The 23,676-nt window shown below is 46.4% G+C and overlaps 1 protein-coding gene across 4 annotated transcripts in view; it reads left to right on the top strand.

Moving 5' to 3' along the window:
- The window catches only part of TRIO (trio Rho guanine nucleotide exchange factor), a 354,351-nt gene that overhangs the window by 297,609 nt on the left and 33,066 nt on the right, over positions 1–23,676 (top strand). For 3 of the 4 annotated variants that reach the window (XM_025451453.3, XM_049105660.1, XM_049105659.1), the window contains exons 35-37: positions 15,085–15,377; positions 16,488–16,658; positions 19,126–19,221. In XM_025451453.3, coding sequence (XP_025307238.1) covers positions 15,085–15,377; positions 16,488–16,658; positions 19,126–19,221 — 560 coding nt within the window. Of the gene's footprint in view, positions 1–141; positions 1,631–15,084; positions 15,378–16,487; positions 16,659–19,125; positions 19,222–23,676 lie in introns of those variants that run through there. The other variant, XM_025451456.3, reaches the window with a different exon arrangement.

Raw genomic sequence — 23,676 nt, 5'->3', positions numbered from 1 at the left:
AAAAGAACTCAAGTTTTAGGTAAGGTCAAGAACTATAAATTATCTTTTAAGACGGTTCCTGTGGGAGAGCCCAGTTACTCTGATAAGATAGTGGAACTGTTGAATTTGTTAGCATTCTGAAATAAGTGTACTCTTTTATAGGACACATGGAATCAATTCCAGTGCTGTACATATTCTCCTAAGGAAAAGCATAATGCAGTGACCCTCCTAACAATAAGCAGATGCACATGCAAAGCCAACTGTGTGCCTTATCATTCTCCTGAACCCTCTTCAAATCTCCTGTTTCTTTCTTGAAGAATGTGGATTCTCACCAATGCAGTTTTTGTTTTTATAAATTAAAGGAAAACATTTGAAAGACTAAATGTAGGGAAGATGTCTCTGCTGAAATCTCCAGTGCACACCTGTTCTAAAAGTATGCATGTGGGTTCACAGCCCTGCCCACCGCTGCTCAGGGATGCCCCGTGCTCAGGACACTCCATTTCCTGTGTGTTCAGGGAAACCTGAACCAAAGTGCTTAGCACAACACTGTATTGTTTCAGCTCTGAAAGCCTTTCACATGAGTTACTGTGCAAACTAAATTCTATCTCATACCTTTTTTGCTCTTTATGTGTTTTTAAAGGAGTTAAAGACAGGCTATGCATGCTAGTGTAATGGGAATAGTGTTGTTACTGTAGAGGTCCGGCCACCAGTGTCTCCGTCTTCACTGACCCCTGCGGATGTGACCTCGGGTAAATCCTTGTGAATCACACTCAACTGCAGGTTCTTCACCTGCACGCATGTGTGCATACTCAACACATGCACACACACACACACACACACACACACGGTCCTGCTGCGGTTGTGTTCTCTGAAAACTACATTAAAGGTTATTTTTTCCTTGTGAGCAAACTGCAGTTTTAAAATAATTTTGTTTTCTCACTTTTCACTAATCAGAGATGTATTTGTCATTCTGAACTTCAGGTGACAGTTTTGGGAGACAAAAATCAAAACAGTGAACACACTGGATTTGTATCTATGTCCAGCCAAAAGGCAAAGAAAGGTAAACTTATTTAGCCTTACTTAGAGTAAACATGAAGTTTTAAAGTTTTCAGATTTTGAAGTTAATATTAAAAATAGACTAAAAAGGTCCCTCCAAGTCCCAGGTTATGAGCCTTCAGTAGAAATGACCTTTCTGGCTCTGGAATCCTTTCTTCCTCTAGATAAGGAGCAGGCCCCTGCTCTTCAGCTGTGATCTGTGTTTGGTATGTACTCTTTCTAAGCATATTTCTTCAGCCAGACTTCAGGATGAACACAAATTTATGGCTTTTTATTCCAAAGAATTTCCTGCAGGTGCTCGAAGTTGGCCTTGTTGGTGAGCAAGCAAGTCCATAAACCCAGGGTAGGTTGCCTAGGGGTGTGGGGGTAATGAGGCTGGGAATTAGCCCATGGAGACTCCCTGAGGACTGGCTGGGGACATGAGAGAGGAGCCACAGCCCACATGCTCCCAGTCAGCTTTTACAGTCCTCACATCAAACTGTACACAGAAGCACAGCATCGCCCCAAAACATATCATTTCTGTGAAACTGTACACTAACGGTTAAAAAAAAAAAAGAATTTACAGAAGGAGAAGCAGAAGGAAAAAATACAAACAGATGATGTGTGGACACATTTCCATTTTTTTCTAGGCTTTTTCTGTGTGAAATGATGTATATTTTACTCACACTTTGAAAATTCAACTCTAAGAAACTGTCCTAGTCTTAGCCATTGTCCATTTTCTCAAATGCGTAGTTGAGGAAAGTTTCTCTTGTTACCTCTTGTTAAAATTAAGAACAAGCCACACAGTCCTGAAGATGGACTTCCACCTTGCAGTCTTGCAAGATGGAAAGACTAGAGTTACCCTTCTGTCCGGGGTCGCAGCCACGGAAACCTGCCCCGGGGGACCAAGTGTGAAACTCGAAGGTGACCCCTCTCCCATTTTCATCTCTTAAAGTTGCCAGGATCTCCTAAGACGTGGCCCAGGGGCCCAGAAGTGTGTAAACAAGGGAGTCTTTGGTGACAAGAAGGGGATGTGCCTGTCGTGATCGGGACCTAGAACTGAAAACTGAGCGTCCCCCCCACATTGCCCCAGCCCCAGAGAGAGCCCGCACACAGTGCACAGCACAGCTGGCCTCTGCCTCCAAGCCCACACGAGGCCAAGCCCACACGGAGGCCGAGCCCAACACTGAGACTGGTTGCGCACCTCCTGCTCTTGCTTCCTTCCTGGCCGGGGGCACCGCCGTCCTGCCACAGGGGCGCCAGTGGAAGCCAAGGACGCAGTCTGCGCCACTAGCTGGCCTTCGTGGCAGAGGTGTTCTCTTCCTTCCCTTGGTCTCTGAGCCTGTGTCTGTTCCCTCCTGGAGCAATGCCAGGCCTCCCTTCCCCTGTGGTGCCCAGCCGCCTGGAGAGCGGGCCGTGGCCGTGGCCACGGGGCACAGGGGGCTCGTAGCAAGCTGCCCGCCCCAGCCTGGGCTCCGGGGCTCCTTCGGGGGCCCAGCGGCACAGAGATCGCCCCCAGTGTTGGATACACGAACAATTCCAAATACAGTTGCCCGGACCGTCTTTTCTTTGTGTTTTTTTGACTTTTGTCACTGTCTTGTTATGTGCTATCCTAGGATAGGAGTGGGCAGTTTTCAAGAAATTGCAGAATGGTCCTGTGAAAACTAAAATTCAGTGCCATTCAGTGTTCTTGGGGGGGTGGGGCGGGGTGGGGTGTGTTTAAAATCAAACAAAAAGTTGAGGTTTGTGTCCCCTCCACCCCTCGTGTAGATGAAGGGGGCTGTAGCTGTGGGGACCGCACATGCACACCTTGGGCTTTTTGTCTGAACATTGTTTACTGTTTTCATTCCAGTTCTCAAGTGCTTAGCTTTGTAAGTTAGAGCAATGTTTTCCCTTTGGTAGAGGTATTATTAAAATATAATTGTGAAAGGGATTCCTAACTGGTTAGGGCTTTTTTTTTTTCTTTATTTTTGAACCAAACAACCAGCAACCCTAAGATAAAATGTACTGGATATTGCTTTGTGGTTTGTGGGGGGAAACCATCCATTTCCTCCTTCACCTGGGCTGTAACTCTTTCCAAACTTACCCTGCAACCCCCTGAGACCGGAGCTTCAGCTAAGCTGCTGTGCAGAGGACATGAAGAGTGATAACTGCTTGGCAGGCTCACTGCAGAACATTCCGGGGCCGGTTTTTTTTTTCTTCTTAATGCTATGTAAAAATTAGTATATGGTTATATGAAATGAGTTATGTGGCTCTATGAAAACAGGAGATTGCATGGTTGATAGCATATTTCAGTTAGATGTGTTCTTAGGCGATTCATGCATTTGCTAGAGTGTCAGAAAAAGGCTTTTGCTTGCTGGCATTCTGGATCCAGTCTTAATTAAATATGATAAATTTGTACATAAATGAGGCATCTGTCAGTACCTGAAACAAGTCAGTCATGCAGTTCAAACCACTAACTACAGAATGTTCTTTTTAACCATTTTGCATGGGAGTGTCTTTGTGTATGTCCTGCTTCATTTAGAGACCATTTCAACTTTAAGGAAATCTACAGGTTGCCCCCTAAGAAAATCTTTGGTTTCTTCTGTAAGAAGGTAGCTTGATTTATTTCATTTTTTTTTCTGACAAGTGATAATACATTAACCAAAAGCATAAATATTCATCATGAAGACTATAGTTCAAATGTAAGCCTCCTTCAGATGCTGTTGGATCTTTCACCGCTAACAATTTGTGTTTAATATCAGGAACGGTTATGCCCGTGGATTAAACATTCACATTTCTTAGTCTTTGAATCTCTGAAAGGCGGAATCACACGAAGGGAATGTTATGCGAGCATCACAGGATTACTTATTTCCCCCCAAAGTAGCTTTCTGTTCCCCTGAGTGATGATTATCTATTCAGGGTAATAATAAATGCTGTATTGCCCTGGGAATAGCTTCCCAAAGGAAGAAATTAAGAATCAAGAACCCATTATTTTATTGCAGAGAAGAACCTCATTATCCATAATGGATATGGTCAGAGGTATACCAAGTACTAAGTAATCTAGTAAACACACAGGATTTGTTTTTATGATAATCTTTCTTTGTGGCAGTGATACTCCTCCTAAGTAAGCTTGTGAAAAGAACAACCTTTTGACTTTTGGGAAACACAGAGGTTCTTAGCTTCCGAAAAAGCCAAACAAATAGAGGAGTATTCAGAGTTTCCCTGCTCCTGAGCAGTCAGTAGAGTAGGGCTGAGAGTGGCCTGCTGCGGGGTGTCGCCGTCGCCGTGTGGTGGTGCCCAGGGGCTCCTCACTCACGTGCAGGGCACTCTCCTGCAGAGCCTGCCTGGGAGCAGCCTGGCTTGGGGCCACAGCTTCTGTTCGTTCATGGAGGAGAGAGTAGTAGAACCAGGTAAGAGGCCAAAGGCCCTCTGCCCCTTGGCCTCTGCTGTCCATGGGTACCACACAAGCATGGGTCACCTCTGCTGCCCACGACTTCACACAAAGTGGCACGGTGGGGCCCCTCAATGGCTAGAGAACTTTTCATCTGAGTGCTGATGCCACATTGCCTCTCCTTCTCATTTCCCAGCCAGCATGTGCTGGAGAACCATGGAGTTCATGTGTTTGGAGTGTGGGGGCTAGGCTGCAGGGTATCAGAAAACTAATAGACATAAATGTCTGCAGCTTGCAGGATTTGTGTGTGTTTTTTTGGGTTTTATGCAGTTTTTTTTTAAAAATGTCTTTCTTCCATCGAGCAAGAATATTTTTGAACATCTGCTTTTGTCCTGTGTAAAAGTCAGGAGTGGGCCCAAATCCCCTCCCTGTCATCACTGGTAAGATAGCTTCTTGGGGATTTCTTTTCCCTCTGTGACAGCTTAGGCTTTTGGTTGCAGAAAAGCCTGCTGTTCATCTCTGCCCAGAAATATATTTCAAGGGCTAACTCATGTTAAAGGCAAAGAAAATGTCCCTGTTATCCAGAGAAAACAGGAACACAGGCCAGAAGCTCTCCTCAGACAAAGCCAGTGTTTGTCCCGGGCAGAGGAGGTTCACATTAAGAAGTAGGCCCCAACATAAAAGCAGGGTTTAAAAAGAAAACAAGAACTCTGACAACATAGTTGTGGGTTTGTTTTTTTGGTTTTAGTGTTTTTTTTTTTTTTAAGATTTTATTTATTCATGAGAGACACAGAAAGAGAGGCAGAGACACTGGCAGAGGGAGAAGCAGGCTCCACGCAGGGAGCCCAGTGTGGGACTCCATCCAGGACTCCAGGATCACGCCCTGGGCGAAGGCAGGCACTTAACCACTGAGCCACCCAGGCATCCCCATAGTTAGTTGTGTTTTATAGCGGCGTGGTTTTCAGAGTGTGGATGTCAGGTTCTCCCCCAACACCCTGGGAGTGTCAGGTCAGCAAGGCCCACCACAGCCACTGCCCCTTGAGCAGGGGCTGGTCTCTACCGCTCCTCACTATGCTGTCCTCTTGCAGTGTCCTGATCTCAACAGAGGACAGCTGCCACACGTACCTTTTCCTAAAAGCCAACAGTCTGGTGATGACCTGTCACCAGCTGCAGATCTACTTGTACCAGAGCATTCCTGATCCAGCAAATGAGCCAGGGCCTGTTTTGTTCAGGGCACAGATAACTCCATTCTCTAGATTTGTATTAAATTCCTTACATTGATCCGGACTCCCCCATCCTTTCTGTTATCCACTATCAAAAATGGCTCTCCTATTATTTCATTTCTGAGGCATTTTCAAATTTCCACTTTAGCAATATGTGATATTCTGTTCCTCTGATTAGCCACACAAAGGATTATGCCATCTGCTTTCATTTTAATTTAGTTTCTTCAACTTTCCTTATTGGAAATCCAAGTGTTGAAATTCACGTGGAGAAAGATCTTTAAGAGGAGATGCTTTACTGACTAGAAATTCTGACAGGTTAGCATTCCCCTTCCAAGAATGAATTCAAGAGGGAATATGATGCTTGCAGCTCTGCATTTATTGACATAGCCACCTTTTCCAAAGATTAGGTAATGTTTTAAGTGTTTTCAGAAACCATACTAAGAACAAATAGCACTTAGCGATTTCTCGAAGAGTCAAAAGAGCAAAGTTTGCACATGCAACTTCTGTTTTCGTGTTTGTCTAGTTAGATAGAGGTTACAACCCTTGTGTCTCTACTGCTCCTCGTGCTATGTGGTGGCAAGGAGCCATTCTTTTCATGGCATGGCTCCCTAAGCACAAAACAGGGAAGCTGCTCTTTCTGAGCACACACACCCTTGCTTTCAACCTCCACCAACAGAAAGGTTAGAGAGATTGTTTATATTTGAGTCCATTTGTTTCTGGTTGAGTCTGTTTTAATTGATTCCAGTGATGACATTGTGTTCTTCTACTCAGGGGTCTCTTGAGGTGGGCTGCTGGTGAACACTAGTGTGAATGCGTGGAAGGGGGTTGCACAGGGAACAGTGAGTGTGCTGGTCATTTATGTGCATTTTCTCAGGCAGCAAAGACCATGTGTTCTTCATTATAGCACAAACCATGGCCAGGCTATGCTGGACCTTTGGTTGAATCTAATGATTATTGTAAAAAAACATACACAACTCGGGAGTTCAGTCATTCTCTTCATGTTTTCTGTGTTTACTTCATACTTGAAAGCAAACATAGAGCTCACATTTTTGTGTTAAGGACTCACCTTTCAAGTTTGCTTCTAATGCACTTGCCACATTTTTCAGTCTATTACCATTCCACAAATTCTAGTGCTCACTCCTATACAGTCTCTAACTTTGTAAAAAGATTATTTCCTGTGTTAATGTGAATTTGTGTGACAGTTTCAGTCAGAGTGAAGCCTGGAACCGCAGGACACTTGAGCAGAGGTCTGTGCAGGGAAGCAGATAGCTGGCTGGGGATGTATGTCCACTCTGAGTCTGTGTTTCAACCCCTGATGCACCTGTATTAATGCTGAGGGACAAATTAAGAATCGCTGATTCACATACAAGATGAGTGGAACATATGTAAGTGTAGGGTAACTGGAATGAAAAGTCAATCAAGAAAAGTTTTCAGATGCTTATTCACAAATAGAATATAGACTTAAGTTTGGAAAATATAAAAATACTTGCTGCAGTATTCTGAATGCCAAAAGTATAACTGTATCATTGGGCAGGTCAGTTTCCTCTTCATCACGTAAAGATCCCCCCGGTGACACCCAGCTTCGTCTCCCTAGTCATTGCCATAAATTAATATGCTTAGTCTGTGGAGAGCATTGTAATCTCTGTGTAATGCAAAAAGAAGATATGATCCCTAGAAATGCATCTGGGAGAATAATTCACTGATTAGCTCACTTTTTATGTGATCTTCAAGGATTTCTAGTGCATTATGGCCCTTTTCTCCCTTCCAAAAAGATGTTACCTTGATTCCAAAAGCAGGAAATTAAAAGCCAGGTTGAAAAGTATAGAGAGGATAGTCATTTACTCAGAAAATTTTTCTCTGGAATATTGAACCAACACAGTCAGAAGCCATAAGCTAGCAACTTGTTCTTTGCTCCATTAAGTAATTTTTAGATCTGATTTTCTGTAGATTGTGATTTTCCTGGTATGATAGGAGAATTTCCTAAATTAAAATGTGATTTGCTGCATTGAATTCTTGACAAGAGGTTTGAGAAACTGCCGAAGACCAGGTGCACCTGATTAAAGCCTGACCGGTCTGTTCTAAAATAATCTGATGAATTATTTTCAGACATTAGAAGCAGCTGCCCCAAGTGTCCTTGGATTATCTTTCTTCAGTGCATAATCTTTCTCTAGGAGTAACCGCGATGTAAACATTGCTTCCCGTCCTTATGCCCGAAATTCTATGTTAGCAGTTTGCTCTGGGCGCCCGCCAGCCGAACTGGGCTGCTCTGGAGTAGCGCGCATCGGGACCCCGCGACGTTGAGCATGTGCAGTGGGCAGAGAGCGGGTTCCTTCCGAGCTAGCCGAGGCCTTCTGGGAGACGGCAGGAGCATTTGAGCAGGAGTGAGCCGCGTGCCGAAAGCCTCCCAGCCTTGAGTGTGGCAGCTGTGTGGCGGCTGTGCCTCATCAGGCGCCGCGGGGTCCGCACTAGCCCTGCAGGTGCGGCCGGGCACGGCCCAGGGACGGTGTGGGGACACCGGGCAGCGCGTGGTGAGGCGCTGCAGCTCGGGCCACCTGGGGAGCCGCCGCTGCCACCCTCGCCGCCCCACCTGCTGTCCCTGGCCTGGGGCTGCTGCACGTCCTCTGCGCTTGTTCGAGTCACACTCTGATTTTACAAAGACCGTGTGTGTTCCTTTCCTGCCATCAGCCGGGTGAGGACTCACTGTCACTCCACGATCAGGAAACTGAAGCACCCGCACGGCCCCCAGGACCCAGTGGGAGGGTGGGATGGGGCTAGAGCCCAGCCCCTTGCATCTGAGTGACTAGTAGTCTGTAAAGGGCTCACTTGAAGGTAAAGCAGGCTTTAAATTCTGGAGAGGGGCGCCCAGCTGGCTCAGTGGGGGATCGCCGGCCTTCGGCCCAGGGCGTGACCCCGGGGTCCGGGGATCAGGATCAAGTCCCGCATGGGGCTCCCCACAGGGAGCCTGCTTCTCTCTCTGCCTGGGTCTCTGCCACCCCCCCACTCCCCACCCCCGTGTCTCTCTTGAATAAATAAATAAATAAAATCAACTCTGTAGAAACAATGTGAACAAAGCAGCAGACAGCTCTGCCCTCCTGGATCCCTGTGCTGTGGAGGCAGAAAAGGAGGAAAGGCCGCAGAAGTGCCTGGAGGGAATGCAGGGGTTTTGGTGAACCGTTTTCAACGTTGGGCTGGAGTTCTCCACTCTGCATCTGGGCGCACATACTGCAGTTGTGCTCTCCCGCACTTAGAAACATCCTGAGACTCTCTGCCATTGTGACTTGGGGAGAGGGTTGAAATGAAATGTGATCCTTCTTAGCCTGCAACTAGCAGGATATGGTCCTTTCTCCTTTTTTTTCTTACGTTAAAAAAAAAAAGTGCTTTATTAATCACAGATGTCTCACACACAGTGACTGGGCCAAGCGGGTGATCTCCCCTCCCCGGGCAGTCTCGGTGTTGTGCACTCACACAGTGAAACTCCTTCCTGCAAGGGGCCAGGGGTCAGGACTCCTGCTTTCCCTCCTTTCTTGAGCTTCTCTCCCCACCCCCACCCCCTTTTTTTTAAGAAATCTAGTGTGGACTTTGTGTGAACTCTGACTTTGGCAAAGAAGCCGTCCATGGGGCTGGGTTCCCTCAAAACAAGAGGAGATAAACCTGAGCTGATTTCCTCTCTGCAGGCTTCAGGTAGGCCACAGATGGCTTTCTCATGTCCACACTCGGGCGCCTCGACTGTGATGGACTGATAGCATCACCTTGCTGCTTCTCTTCTTAATAAGGGACGCGTCATTTAAAAATGGAAAGAAATGAAGTAACTCTCTGGGTTCCTTCATTCATCCTTCTTCTCAAAATGATTTTGAGGATGTCCTTCTCACCACACGAGGCTTGTGAATACCAAGATGGTTATCCCGAGTCCCCGTCTTCTGGGTGCTCACGGTTGCATAAATACAGTGTAGCAGGAAGTCGGGTATGACCAAGGCGTCCTGGAGAAGCTCGCCTCAGCTATCCTGCATTTGTAGATGGCACTTCACAGTTCTTTCATCCCGTGATTTCGTGCAATCCCATGGTAGCCCTGTGAGAGGAGGAAATCCAGATGTCAGAATGTCAGCCGGGGGCCATGGCAGTTGAGTGGGAGAACCAGGCTCAGGCTGAGACCCTTTGACAAGTCCAGGCTTTCTTTGTCACACATAATTGATCTCCATCTGGACCTTGAATCCCTGGGGTTTCCCCAAGCACATTCCCAAACAACACGTGGTTGTCTGCAGCTGTTCTTGGGGTGAGAAAGCAGTAGTACTGAGTGTTGAGTCTTTTTCTTCCCAGAAGTTAGGAGTTGAGGGGAAGGCAAGAGACAGTAAGTGAAGATGGGAAACAGGAACAAATACAGTTTCTTTGAGTTGAACAGATGAGTTTCCATCATATTTCTCACATCATTTCGGCCCCCAATCCTCTTTCTGTCCCCGGGCCCCCAGCAGGCGTGACTCCACCCTCACTCAGGGCTCCTGGGCCTGCCTCTCCCTTGCAAGAAAGCATCGCCTAAGGCAGGTCATTGCAAGAATAGCCTCAGTCCACCTTGAATAACCATCTTGGAAGTACCTTATAAACTCAGGATCGTGGCTAAAGTTAGCTGTTCCTTGTAGCTCCTCTCACAACTGATGAGGCTATACCCCCAATCAGGGCATTGCCCTTCACCGTGGTCCCCTTCGGTTATCCGGCAATGCGCTCAGACAGGGGGTGGCCTGTAGCTGGTAATAGACTTGTTCACTCCCTGTTTGTCATTTATTCAGTGTATACTTACTAAGCTCCAGGGATGTGCCATACATCCTGCCGGCAGCTGGGCGTGTAGTTGTAAGCAAACCAGACCCAGCGCCCGCCCACATGAAGTCTGGAGCCTAAGGTCACAGTTGGCTTCCTGTCCTGACAGTTACCCAGCTGGGAAATTACCGACACGAAATAGTTACTTGGAGGCGGGGCCATAGCTCACTCCGCCTGGCAGTACTTCCGTACTCCCGTCTAGTCCAGAGCAGAAGAGGGGGGGTTTAGGGGAAGGGGGCCTTCCCAAGCAGTATTTATACCTGGGCAGGACACTTCAGACCCCCCACATCACCGCCACCAGGAACTCTTGTGGGAAAGGCACCTGTGTGCTGACCAGTGATTTAAGGTCTTCCCAAAGAGATAGTCCAAGCTCCGTGTGTTTTGTGATTTGCACCACCTCGTGCCCAATAACATTAGAGACTTTAGTTTCACTAGGTACCATTAGGGCATGTTTAATTTCAGGTTTTGTAACAGAGCAGTTGGTCTACTGGTTAGAGTCTTTTCTTCACTTAACTAAATAAATAGGCTCTTTATTTCATTTTACTAATAAGTTTTTTATTTTTTTTTATTTTTTTTTTATTTTTTTATTTTTTTACTAATAAGTTTTTTAAAATAATTTTTAAGTTTGTAAATTCCTGATTTATGCATTATGTCACATTCCAGTGAAGAGCAGAACATGAACTGTTACAGTCTACTGATTTGGGCAAAAGAAATTTGTGTATTATAAAAAACAAATTATTGTTTTTTACAGTGTCAAAAAGATGAATTTAGCATTACTATTAAAGACAAAGTGGAAAACGAAGGCATTCGTCTACTTTGCTTTTGGTTTTGGTTATTTTTTTTTTATCACTCATCACCAGAATTAATTATCAGACCTGCACTACATAAAATAACTGCTAATCCTAGAGACAGGTGAAGAAATTTTCCCTCTACCTTTTCAGACTTCTGAAATGAAATTGTTTTTTGAGGTAAAATTTAAAATTCATCAACACTGTAGAGAGGTAGCAGGCTGTCTGAGAGCAGGCAACTCTTGCTCACAGGGTCAGGAGTTAAAGCCCCACGTTGGGTGTAGAGGCTACTTAAGGTTCAATAAAATTTTCTTCCTTAGTTTGTAATTGCTGCAAGATTTTTCTAAGTCCTAAATATTCCAGGGAAGTGAAACAGTGTCATTAAGTGATTTGGTAAGCAGCGGCTCAGGGAGGGCACTGAACAGCAAGCAGTTCATACAGGTGAGCTGTAGCCTCTGGCAGCTCTGCCTCCTCCCAGGGCCCAGGAGGGGATGTCCAGGCCACCACCACGGTTGTAATGTTTGAGCCGCCAGCTGAGGAGGAACTCTCTTTTGAATTTACTTCCCAAAGTACAAAGAACCAAACCCTGTGCAGTTGAGCCTACAGAGAGAAGCTGGAGAATGAGTCTCCAGTTGTTCCTTCGGAACCCCTTCTACAGCCACCATCTCCTCTCCAAGTAAGGCTAGAATGCCCTGGGAATTGGGGCCCACAAAGCGTCTGGGAGGGGCTGCAGTTCATGCCCTCCTGCTGCTGGCTCTGCTGCCTGGAGGAGAGGTCCTCGTGCTCAGAGGAGGCCCCAGGCTCCCGCCCATCCACCGTTCTCCCACTTCTCCGTGACCTGCAAGCTGCTAGACAAGGACTGTCCCGAATGCCAGCGGGCATCCTCCTTTCACTTTCGACTCACGTTATATGCCCCACCACTCTTGTGCCACGTTCCCTCCAGTTCTCATCTGTAGGCACAAGAACATATGTGAGGCTCCTTTGTTGGCTTCGCTGGTGCTCCCCATCACTCATAATGCATGAGTATTCCACTTATGAACATGAAGATCTGTTTTTACTAACGTATATGGGCCTCAGTCTTCCTGCCTCCCTCAGTTCACACAAATGCAGGGGGCTCCGTCAGAGACAGCTCATCAGAGGCTGGCCAGCCCCGCGTACATCCGGCCTCCCCACGTGCTACCTCCACAGGCCTTTGTCTGCTACACTCATCCAGCTGAGTGGACACACGTCAAAGACGTGATTGTCCTTCATATGTGGGCTATGATTCAACTTGCTCTGCCTCTTGAGGCTGGAGATTTCTGATGTTTCCATTCTATACATAATACGTGCCTACTGTGTGCTAAGCATCAGGGCGGGTTCTGCGAGTACCTCAGGTACCAAGAGTAGGTGAGACCTTCATGGAGTGGACATCCTTGTGATCTGGTTACATGAGTTATTCAAGCCTAGTGCATTCAAAGGTCAGCTTCAGTGCTGCCTCCTTTGTGAGGCCTTCCATGATCCTTCCGCTTGATTCCCCTTCTTCTCAACCTCCCAATAGGATTTGTACTTGCTTAAAGCAGGTGTCATATTCTGCCCTAAGAGCCATGTGGTCCTAGAAAGTACTACATGGTGGATCCTGTGGGTGAAGGAAGATTTTATTCCTCTCTGTCCAGGGTCAGGTACAGGGCTTAGCTCCAAGTCTCAGAACAGTAAATGACTGAAAAATATCACCTGCTATGGGTAGCACAGATTCATGCTAATAGTTGGAACTTAAAAAAAATAAAAATTTTAAAGCAATTCCTTTTTTTTTTTTTTAAGATTTTATTTATTCACTCATGAGAGACACACACAGAGAGACAGAGACACAGGCAGAGGGAGAAGCAGGCTCCTACAGGGAGCCCGATATGGGACTCGATCCCAGGTTTCCAGGATCATGCCCTGGGCCGAAGGCAGACACTCCAACCCCTGAGCCACCCAGACGTACCAAAAAAAAAAAAAAAACTAAGTTGAATAAATTTTCATTTGGCATGTAGATTCTCCAGACCTTCTCTTGCTTCTGTCTGTCTTGTCCCTCCGCCAGAGTTCCTGAGGCTTGGCACTGTTTCCCTGTTTGCCCTTTCTCCTAAATCAGCACCTGAGAAGGTTGCTAGGATAGTAGTTCCAGGGCACATTTGCCACCTTAATGGTTTCTTGCTCTTCTTTCTCTCCAGTTGGTACCTGAGGAAACAGGGTATGATGTGGAAGCGTTGTAGTGACTCTCATTTTTAAATACAGTTAAAAATAAATGAATGAATACATATATACACATTTATGTATTGATTAGTTCTGAACCAAGTCTAGCTCTGGGAAAATCTAGCTTTTTAAGAATGAGTGATCCTGTTTCAAATGTGTCATCTGTTTATGGAAGATTATCCCTTGTGCCTGTACAAGGCATAGCCCAGGGCAGGAGCAGGATGGCAACTAGACAGGGATCCACTGTCTCGTCCCAGTGTCTGGAGCATGAGTGGGAAACTGCTGTGGACTCTCTGGCACCTAATCACAGGATTGGGAGGGATTAGTGCTCCAGCTTTGTAACTGCAGCCCAAATGTCTGCAGTGCCTCAGAGGTAAATAAAGTGAATACAGGTGTCTGTATAGTAGGATCTTCTCACAGGTGAATTTTAATATATTTTCTTTTTTTTTTAAATTTTTATTTATTTATGATAGTCACAGAGAGAGAGAGGCGCAGAGACACAGGCAGAGGGAGAAGCAGGCTCCATGCACCGGGAGCCCGATGTGGGATTCGATCCCGGGTCTCCAGGATCGCGCCCTGGGCCAAAGGCAGGCGCCAAACCGCTGCGCCACCCAGGGATCCCTATATTTTCAAGGCTTCAAAAGATTTGGGAAAATAACAAGCATAATCAGTGATCTTCTCCCTCATTCCATTTTTTAAAGCATAAAGCATTTACTCCATTCCACTGTGGTGACACCCTAGAGTCAAGTGTGCAGAAAAGGGCCAAGCAGTGTCCAAGGTCACCGATTTTCACTTTGTAAAGTAATGCCTCATAACTGCATGGATTTGGCTAGAGTCACTGTTTCCTAAGCTTTTTTATCTCTTGTTTTCTCCTGAAAAATCATTAATTTGGGGTTGACTATATTTTTGAGATCCAGTGAGTAAGAAGATTCATTAGGATATATTTTCTGTGAAGCATTTTGGTTACTTGAGGAAGGCTTCCCCTCACATTTCTTTTAAAAATGTGTTGTTTTTGTTCATTCCTGGTGATATTTACTTGGACGTAGAGTCCCTTCAGGCTAAGAGCAAAGACCTCCCCCACAGTGTAGACCCAGCGTCTGGCCACAGGCTGGGTCCCCCCAAACCAGCCAGCCCTTTCACAGCCACTGCCTGTGCTCTGACACAGCATCCTGGATGGGCGTCACCTGCCCCAGGGCCCGACCGACTCCCACCCATGCTGACTGGGGTGCACACACACGTGTTGGCCTACGGGGTTGTACCTGTGTTCACGGGACTGGTTTTTAATTTCCTTTAAAATCTTGCATTGCTTTTGTCTATCAAGAAAATGGATGAAACATTTTAAAAATTCTGTCTTCTGACCCCTGGGGTATTTTAAGTGAGGAGGACATTTTCTGTCTGTGTGGTAATGATACTTCAGCGGGGCGCCTCGGGAGGGAGAAGAGTCGTCCTGGGAACAGGCCAGTCTGGCAAAGCTCCGAGGGGCGTGGGCCCGGGAGGCTGGGCCTTCCCTTCCGGCAGAGCCCCCGCGGGTGGCCGAGCGCAGCCCAGGGCCCACCCGCCCTCCGTGCGCCCTCCGTGCGCCCTCCGTGCGCCGCCGGCTGGCAGCGGCAGGACGCGGGGGGATTTCTCCGTAGGCCTTTCGGTCAGCCCGCTGTCTCTCGTCCTGCAGACTCGCTGTCCGTCTCCAGTAACGACGCCAGCCCGCCGGCGTCCGTGGCCTCCCTCCAGCCCCACCTGATGGGGGCCCAGAGCTCGCCAGGCCCCAAGCGCCCAGGGAACACTCTGCGCAAGTGGCTGACGAGCCCGGTGCGGCGGCTGAGCAGCGGGAAGGCGGACGGGCACGTGAAGAAGCTGGCGCACAAGCACAAGAAGAGCAGGGAGGTCCGCAAGAGCACCGACGCGGGCTCGCAGAAGGACTCGGACGACAGCGCGGCCACCCCGCAGGACGAGACTGTCGAGGAGGTGAGGCCCGGCGGGGCTCGAGCCGCCTAGCGCGCCCCCCGCCCCGGGGCCGCCCGTCTCCCGGGTCCGAGGGATGGTACCGCAGACCCCAGTTCCGTGTTTCCCGGACGTCCCTGGGGCTGGCCGCCGGCGGTGACGACCTGTACGGCCGCAGCTCCGTGTGCCCACGGCCCAGAGGGACGCGGCCTCGCGCTGCCTCCCCACCACGCACGTAGTCTGTCCTCAGGACCAGTCCCCGGGGAGGGCACTTCTCAGACCAACACGCGCCCGATTGTTTCCATGTCCTTTAGTGTAGCCGTCAGCCAGGAGTTCCCCCTCTTGTGTGGGGTGGGGGCGCGCTCTGGCAAGACAAGGAACGGAATCCCTTCATAGCCCCAGGCTGTCCTGTTGGGCTGGTGGTGTCAGTGAGGGACCCACAGAGTTTCTAACTAAGACCAGCCCCCTCGAAAAGAAAAAGGCAGACAGGATAAGATTTGTATTGTTTAATTTATTTTGCAGACATGGGTTTTCTGCTGCTTTTTTCCTGGGCGTGCTTTGCCCTGGGTTTTCATTAGAGCATATGGTTTATGACATCCTCGTCTGTTTGCTACATCTGTGTCCTCTTAGTAGAAATAAAACTGACAATTTTTCTAAGAGTAAAAGCAGAGTAAAACTGATGAGACTAAATTCAGAGCCTCCCAATGCATTTAAAATTGTATTACTCTTTATGCCGTTATAATTCCAGTGAATTTATTTTAGGAAGGTACCAAAATGAAATGAAAGTAGACCAAAGGAACTGAATAGACATGAGAATTATTGATGTATCAGAGCTTTGAACTGATCAGGGGGCGGGGGTGCAGTTGAAGTTGAGACATGTTCAAAGCCTGACGGGTCATGTTAGCAGGCCTCTTAGGAGGACATGCACTGTGGCCCTTGTCATCCGAGGCGGCAACAAGGGAGCAGGTCGCAGTTACCATCAGGGGTGGAAAGAGCTTGCTCCTGGTTTTTGTCATCTCCATCTTCTCCTGTCCCGGCTATACTTTCCCAGGCAGCCACTTAGGGTTCCTTCCTGTGATCTCACCTTGACCATGGAGCCTGGAATATAACAAGCAAACATTGGTTTGATTTCAGAGAGGCCGGAATGAAGGCCTGAGCAGTGGCACACTCTCGAAGTCGTCATCGTCGGGCATGCAAAGCTGTGGAGAGGAAGAAGGGGAGGAGGGGGCCGACGCCGTGCCTCTCCCCCCGCCCATGGCCATCCAGCAGCACAGCCTCCTCCAGCCGGATTCACAGGACGACAAGGTGAGGGGCCTGGGCCACTGCACCCCAGCCTCACGGCAGCAGCTGGTGGCTCCGGGGCTGTGAGCAGGCACCTGGAAAATGTGCTGCCTGTTTTCACCCAAAAGTATAAATAACAAAGTCAGTTCAGACCAGGCAGTAGGCCAACATGTGTAGTTTCTCATACATGTACACTTGTGTAAATACGTTCAGTGCATTTTTAATAATGCTTCAGTAACTGCTACTTTTAAAGTAATTTTATTTTCTGTTTACTGTACCACCCGGGGTCCCTGAGAGAGGAGTCCGAGAATCACACACAGTCTTGGTGATTGCACCCTTGCGTAGACATTGGGCCACCTTGCTCTCTGCTGGATGTTTTGGCACATGGCGCTGTTTTCAGATGGGACGTCCCTCTGTCCATCCTGCCTGACATTAGCACTTAGGATCAACTAGGGTGTGATCAGCTTGGTTTTTTGTGTTTAGTTTTACCTAATCTCTAAAACTATTTTGTGCATCCCAGTTGTAGAACCCTCAACTGTCGTAAAGAAACATGCTAACTGGCTTGCACATCCTCTTGCCGTCTGGCCCAGTGTACTCCTCAAAACTGGCAGGTGTTGAAAACCGTGCTATGAAGTCATTACTAGAGGGTTTTTTTTGTTTGTTTCTGGCAGTAACTAAGCTTTCTGAATAAAAGATATTTTCATCGTTTTTGCCCATTCTTCCTCTTTTTCTTTCCCTGAGCCCCTCCTCGGTGCTCAGGATTACCTGTGCATTTGCTGGACTACCTGTGTTTCAAGGTCTGGACTCTGCCCTGGCCCAGTGACTGGCTTCTGGGAGGCCGAGGCAAACCACGCATTACTCTTAACATGGGCCAGCCACATCCTGCCTCCTGGGAAGCTGCCCCTTGCCCCTTTGTGGCGCCGAGGGCAGTCAGGGCATTGCAGGGCTCGGCTCGCCTGAAAGACGTGGCTTGGCTTGGACTCTGGAGTTTGGGGGCATCTGAGGTGCAGGCCACGTGCTGTGGGAGCTGAGATGCGGGAACAGAGGACCTCACCCCCCGCGCAGAGCAGACTTGCCAAGAAATGGGCATGTGTCCTTTCTCAGACAGTTTCTAAACTGTTTTATGGCATTCCAAGCTGTACCTTCCTTGAAAGCAGAAAATTGAAGCTTCTTAAATCTGGATAATTAGGCAGAGTGAGGTACTGGGCCTGGTTGACTTATTCCCCCAGTAAGAGTATTTTTCTCCATTTAAGGAGTAGATTGCGCTCTGTACTTTGGTGTGTTGAAATCATTTATTGGTTATTTGGTTATCGTGTTACCTCATTGGGTATTATCAGTAGCAGTTCTTCATTTACAAAAAATCTGTAGTGATATTCCCACAGAGTATATTATCTTGTGACTAATATTTTGTTTTGTTCTGTTTTCTCTTTTTGTAAACTTTCACTGCAGCATTATGTTGATTTGTGTTCTGTGTCTGTTTTGGCTCAGTTTCCTTACCTCTCCATTTGAATTTTTTACTTTGTTTTCTTCACCCCATACTCCAGATTTCATTAGACCAAACCAACATTGGTTTTGCAAATCACATACATGGATCCACACGTGTAAAAGCCTTGTTGTGAATGTATAAATCTGTATCTGTCTACTGTGAGAAATGCATCGTTAGGACAGCTAGCTGTGTGTCGCATGCATCTCTGCTGTCCCTAATATGACGCAAGGTTCATATTATGCCCCTCTTCTAGTTTCCAGTTAATTGATGGCACAAGTAATCTGCAAACACTGTGTTTGCTAATTACTGAAACTTGAATTCAGCAGCCCTTCCCTTAAATGCCTTTCCTGTCAACCCCTGTACACCCTGATTCTAGCCGTAAATGGCATCTCATAGCTTGTGAGGCCACAGATCTCCTGTACTCTGCACTAATCATTGGGGAAGTGGATGGCACAGAAAATGGTGAGCTTGTCCCCCCTCTTCCCTGTCTGGTCAGTGCACCCCCGGTTCCTTTCCTTTTCTTTCTAGTTTCTTTCTTTTAACCTCATAAACACAGGAGAGCCATTTTTAGTATCCTGTTTTGTTTCCTGATTATTTAGGGATTCACTCCTTAGATCCTAAGCCTTTTGTTCTCCCATTGATCAGATTCTGTACTTTCTCTCCTTAGCCACTAGCCTAGCCGGCAGTTGCAAAAGTTACAGTTAGCATCTTCCCGTGCCCAGTCACCTCTCTGAAAAACATGATTATGTTACATGACCGAGGATTAAATACAGACTTTGTCTGCTTTCTACATGTACCCCAGACAGGTTTTATTTAGTAATTAATGTCAGAATATTGTAAATTTAAAAGGATGACTTTAAATAAATGCAAACAAATACAAACTTGTGGTCTTGTCTGGAATTACTTTGAAAAAGAGATTGAGCTTGCAGGAGAATGTGTGGTCTATCCAATGACTAACATGAGGCCTTCCTCTCCCCCTTATCTCTCTCTCCACTGCTTCCACAGGCGTCTTCTCGGCTATTAGTTCGCCCCACCAGCTCTGAAACGCCAAGCGCAGCCGAGCTCGTGAGTGCAATTGAAGAACTCGTGAAAAGCAAGATGGTAAGGCTTTGCAGAGAAAGTCTTGAGGTTCGGGAGCCACCCCGAGGGCTGCTTACAGATGGATGTGCTCTAGTCTGCAGAATGTGCTTGTGGCAGGTGACACAGGTGGAGTCCCCGAGACCACCTGCACTGCTGACCAGCTGCACATTTGGGGGTACCCAGCATCACCCCTCAGGCTCACATGTGCCTGAAGGACCACAGAACTCAGAAAAGGCATTACACCTCTAGTTGTGGTTTATGCTGTGAAAGGACAGATGAAAATCAGCCAGGGAAGAGGTGCATGGGACGGGGCACAGGAGGGTTCCAGGTCCACGCTTCCAGTTGTCCTCTCCCAGGACGTGTAGTCATGCAGAGCACTGACTTCTGCTGACAATGATGTGTGACACCACAGTGCAGCACATATATAGAGTCTGGCCAACCAGGGACACTAACCTGAGCCTGGTATTCAGAGTTTTTATTTGAGCTCAGGCACATACACAAGATTGACCACTGGCATGGTTCCCCCACCCTTGTTTATGGCCCCTCCAGAAATCAAGATAGCACGTGGCCCAGAGGGTACCCCCCTGCCCCTGCTCCAGGAGTCTCACTATTGGCATAGACCATCTCTCTTAGCCCACAGCCCCTGGGTAAAAAGACATTCCTATAAGGCAGAGCATCCCAGGGGATTAGAGGTACCTTCCAAGGTTAATCAGTCCCCTGCACTTACACTAAATATAGGACAAGCACCGTCATAGCAAGTGTGGTCAATGCGGCCAGTAGCACACAAACATAGGTTGATAGTTCCTTTTGCTGTCTCTGAGATCTTTCATTTGGATTCACAATGTTTAAGACAGAAGAGCTTGCATTGTTATATAAGGGCTGTATTTTCTTAGTGACCTCTGTATTTCCATTTGGTCAGCATGGATTCATTTAAATAAAGCCCCAAAATCAGAATATTGATTTGAAGTTAGATAGGTGTGCATTGCTTCTAACTGATTCAAATCAATTAATTTCTGTGTTTCTTCAGTTTTCCTAACTATGAGATGTAACAACCATTAATGGTAACAACCTTTACATCGGTATACTCTACAACTCCATAAAGTTGCTTAACATCTTTGAAAAGTCACCCTTCTGAAAATAAAGTCCCCCAGCCTCTCTCACCAGTCCGTCTTCCATAAGTAACCACTCTGATCAGTTTGATATGCTTGCCTCCAGACGTTTTCTCTGCAGGTGCAAACATATATGGAGAGGGAGAGGGTGCTGGTGCATGCTCTGTTTTTCAAAATGGATTCATTCGGTTTTTAAGATTCTAAGACTTAATAGGAGCTTCTCACATCAGTATATAAGGTTTACCTCATTCTTTGTAATAGCTGCACAATATCGCATTGCATGGATGCAGTGATTTACTGAGGGCTTACTCGAAACCAAACCAGGCACTATTCTAAGCATATATGCTAACTTATTTGGAGCCCAATGAGGTAAATGCACATTACCATCATTTTATTTTTACAGGTGACAGAAATGAAGCCATAGAGTATAAAAACTTAACCAGCCAGTAAGGAGCAGAGACTTGAGTATACTATACAATTTATTTAAACAAATTCCTAATAATAATATATATGTGCATGTGTGTGTATAAAGTTGTTTTCAGTTTTGCACTATTGTAAACCTACCTATAGGGTAAATTGCCAGCACTGGAGTTGCCAGGTCAAAGAGCATACTTATTAAAGTTGGACACTTATCTTCCTTCCAGTGGGTATTAACTGGGCAACATTATATCATTCCATTTTTTCTACCCCTAGACAGGTTCTAATCAATTATCTGATCCTTTTTTTTTTTTAATCGTCTGATCATTCTAACCATCAGAGACTGCAAGAGAAACTGACAGCCTGCCTATGAGTAGTATTGATGCTGAGTGCACCAGACAAATTGGCATTGACCACATTTGCTATGAAACTAATGAAACTATGATTGACTCAGTCACATGGAAATTGTATCAGGAAAAATTTAGACTGTTTCACTCTGCCATAACTGGAATTTCTTCCCAGATAGACATGTTCTGGAAGTGACACGATGGGCTTGGAATTTAGACAGGAAGGTTGCTAGTACTTGGTAGAAAACCTAAGAACTTGATTCCAGTGGTGGAGAGTTTGAGATCCTTTCAGTTTGAACTGAGCTAGACCACATCCTGGCAGTCTCCTTGAGACAACTAGATTGATAGTCTAAATAAAGGGTTCTTAACTTGTACCCTGTGAGCTTTCAAACATCCTTAAACATTTTTAAAGCAATTATTTATATTCTTCAATTGTATGATCATTAAATCATTCTTGTCTAATAATTGAAATAGTTTTCCCAAGCAAGGTTATGAGGTGCTCTTAGCATCGTGGAAAAAGCATAGGTTTCAGAGTCAGATAGACACATATTCAATCGCTGCTCCTTAGGCTCAGGCTCAGCCTCTCCAAAGCTCTTGTTTTTCAGCCGTAAACTCAGTTTCCATGCTGTTTGCTTAGCTCCCAGTGAGGTTCTTTACATGTGGGCAGTCCTTAATGCCTGTCTTCAGTGTTGGGGGACCACATTCTATTCACAATGGACCCATCACATCTTCATTCTCTGCAGAATATAATCTAGATTCTGCTTTTTCTGGCTCAAGAGAAACATTGCTCCGTGTTGATTTCCTGTCACTAATCCTCTGATGTCAGAGGAGAACTGCTTTTCGTCAGTGAAAACTCTGAATCATTTTAATATCCTTTCACCTGTCCTTGACATGTGACCCTGAGTTACTCTGCACATTTGTCGTGTGCTGTAGATCCCTGGTCACCCACATTCATTTTCTTGTAGGTGACCTCTTGGGCTATAGGGCCTTCATGATAGAATTCAAACTCCGGACATAGTTGTACTTCAGAAGCCACGTACTAACTTACTGGCCTGGGAAGAAGTTGGTCAGCTATTACGTAGTATGATACTCAGGGAACTGAATCTCCTCACCCTAAAACCTGCAGCGTCCATGTGAAAAATACAGCCACCCCAGAAACTCTTTCCTGGGGTTCACTCCTCCCCCCTTACCTCCACATCCCAGTCCAACCAGTATGGGAAACATAATGCATCTTTCCCAGCACTGGTAGTAGGGCAGTAGCAGCCCACAGCCACAGGGACCATTTAAACTTTCATTGGGATTTTCCCTTCTTCATTGATCTGCATATAAAGGGAGATGTGAGAAAATAAAAATAAATGAAATACACATTTACCTCAAGATACTAGAAAAAACAGAAATTAGTGAATTGGGAAACAGAAAAACGGAATAATAAAATGAAAAATGTGTACTTTGATGAAGTAATAAACATCAGGTAACCTTCTCAAGGAAATAGGAAGCACAAATTCACAACGAATTATATTGGAGAGGCAAACTAAGGAAATTACAATAATTATAACACCTTTTGTTGAGCCCTTTGAAAGTAAATTGGAGAGCCTGGATGAAATGAGCAGTTTCCTAAGAAAATATAATTGACCAATAACTAACCTTAGAAGAGATATATTATCTGTGCATGCCTATCCTCATCCAAGGAATAGAAAGTTGACAAAAACCTGCCCACAGAACACCACCAAACCCAGAGAGCTTCACAAGTAATTCACCCGAATCTATGAGGTCCCAGGAATTCGGTTCCGTGTGGCCTTGTCCGGTAGAAGGCTTTCCACACTCGCACCGCCTGCACCCTCTGCAGCTGCCTGGCTGGATCCGTGCCTCGCACATCTGCCCTGTGTGGTGTGAACAGCCATCCCACCAGCCGAAGACCAGGGCTTCACTCACACCAGTGAAATCTACTGCTTGGCCTTCTCACTCACTGTTCTGTGTGAAGGGAACATCTGCAGACGTCCTCTTCATTTTTTTTCTTCTTTTTCACCACCGAAATGGACAGAACTGACTCTAATGAACATCAGCCGTTTCCTTGCAAATCGAGACAGCAGACAATGCAGAGTAGTCCCCTCCTTCAGACCCCGTCTCCCGTCGCAGAGCTCCTCGATCAGCGAGCACAAACGCAAGCCCTGTGGCTTCCTGCAAAGTGCTTGCTTCCAGTAAAGGTCAATAGTTATTTATTTCAAAGTAAGGGTGCTATTTTCTCATCAAACCCCGTTCCCTGACTCTTTTCTCACAGATAAGTGCAGTAGTTGGTATACTTCCACAGCTCCCTGGGTTTGGTGAACAGAAGTACATGCACAGGCTTTGTGTCCTCAGAGCTGTCAGCATTGATCTGTTTCTCTTAAGGGGCAAAACTGGACAAGCATTAGAAGTTTTGATTTGATGGGAAATATTAAGTGTTCCTACAGATTGTATTGACCTTTTTGTTTGAAGGTAAGTTAAAACACATTTTCCCAGTTCGGTAGATAAATACTTCAGGATCACCTCCATATATCCAGCTGGGTGCTTTGGAAATTTTTTTTTTAAGATATCTATCTATCTATCTATCTATCTATTTATTT

Source organism: Canis lupus, chromosome 34 (assembly GCF_003254725.2).
Source record: "Canis lupus dingo isolate Sandy chromosome 34, ASM325472v2, whole genome shotgun sequence".
NCBI lineage: Eukaryota > Metazoa > Chordata > Mammalia > Carnivora > Canidae > Canis > Canis lupus.
The sequence above is the reverse complement of the archived record's forward strand: the minus strand, read 5'-3'. Positions and strand labels throughout refer to the sequence as shown.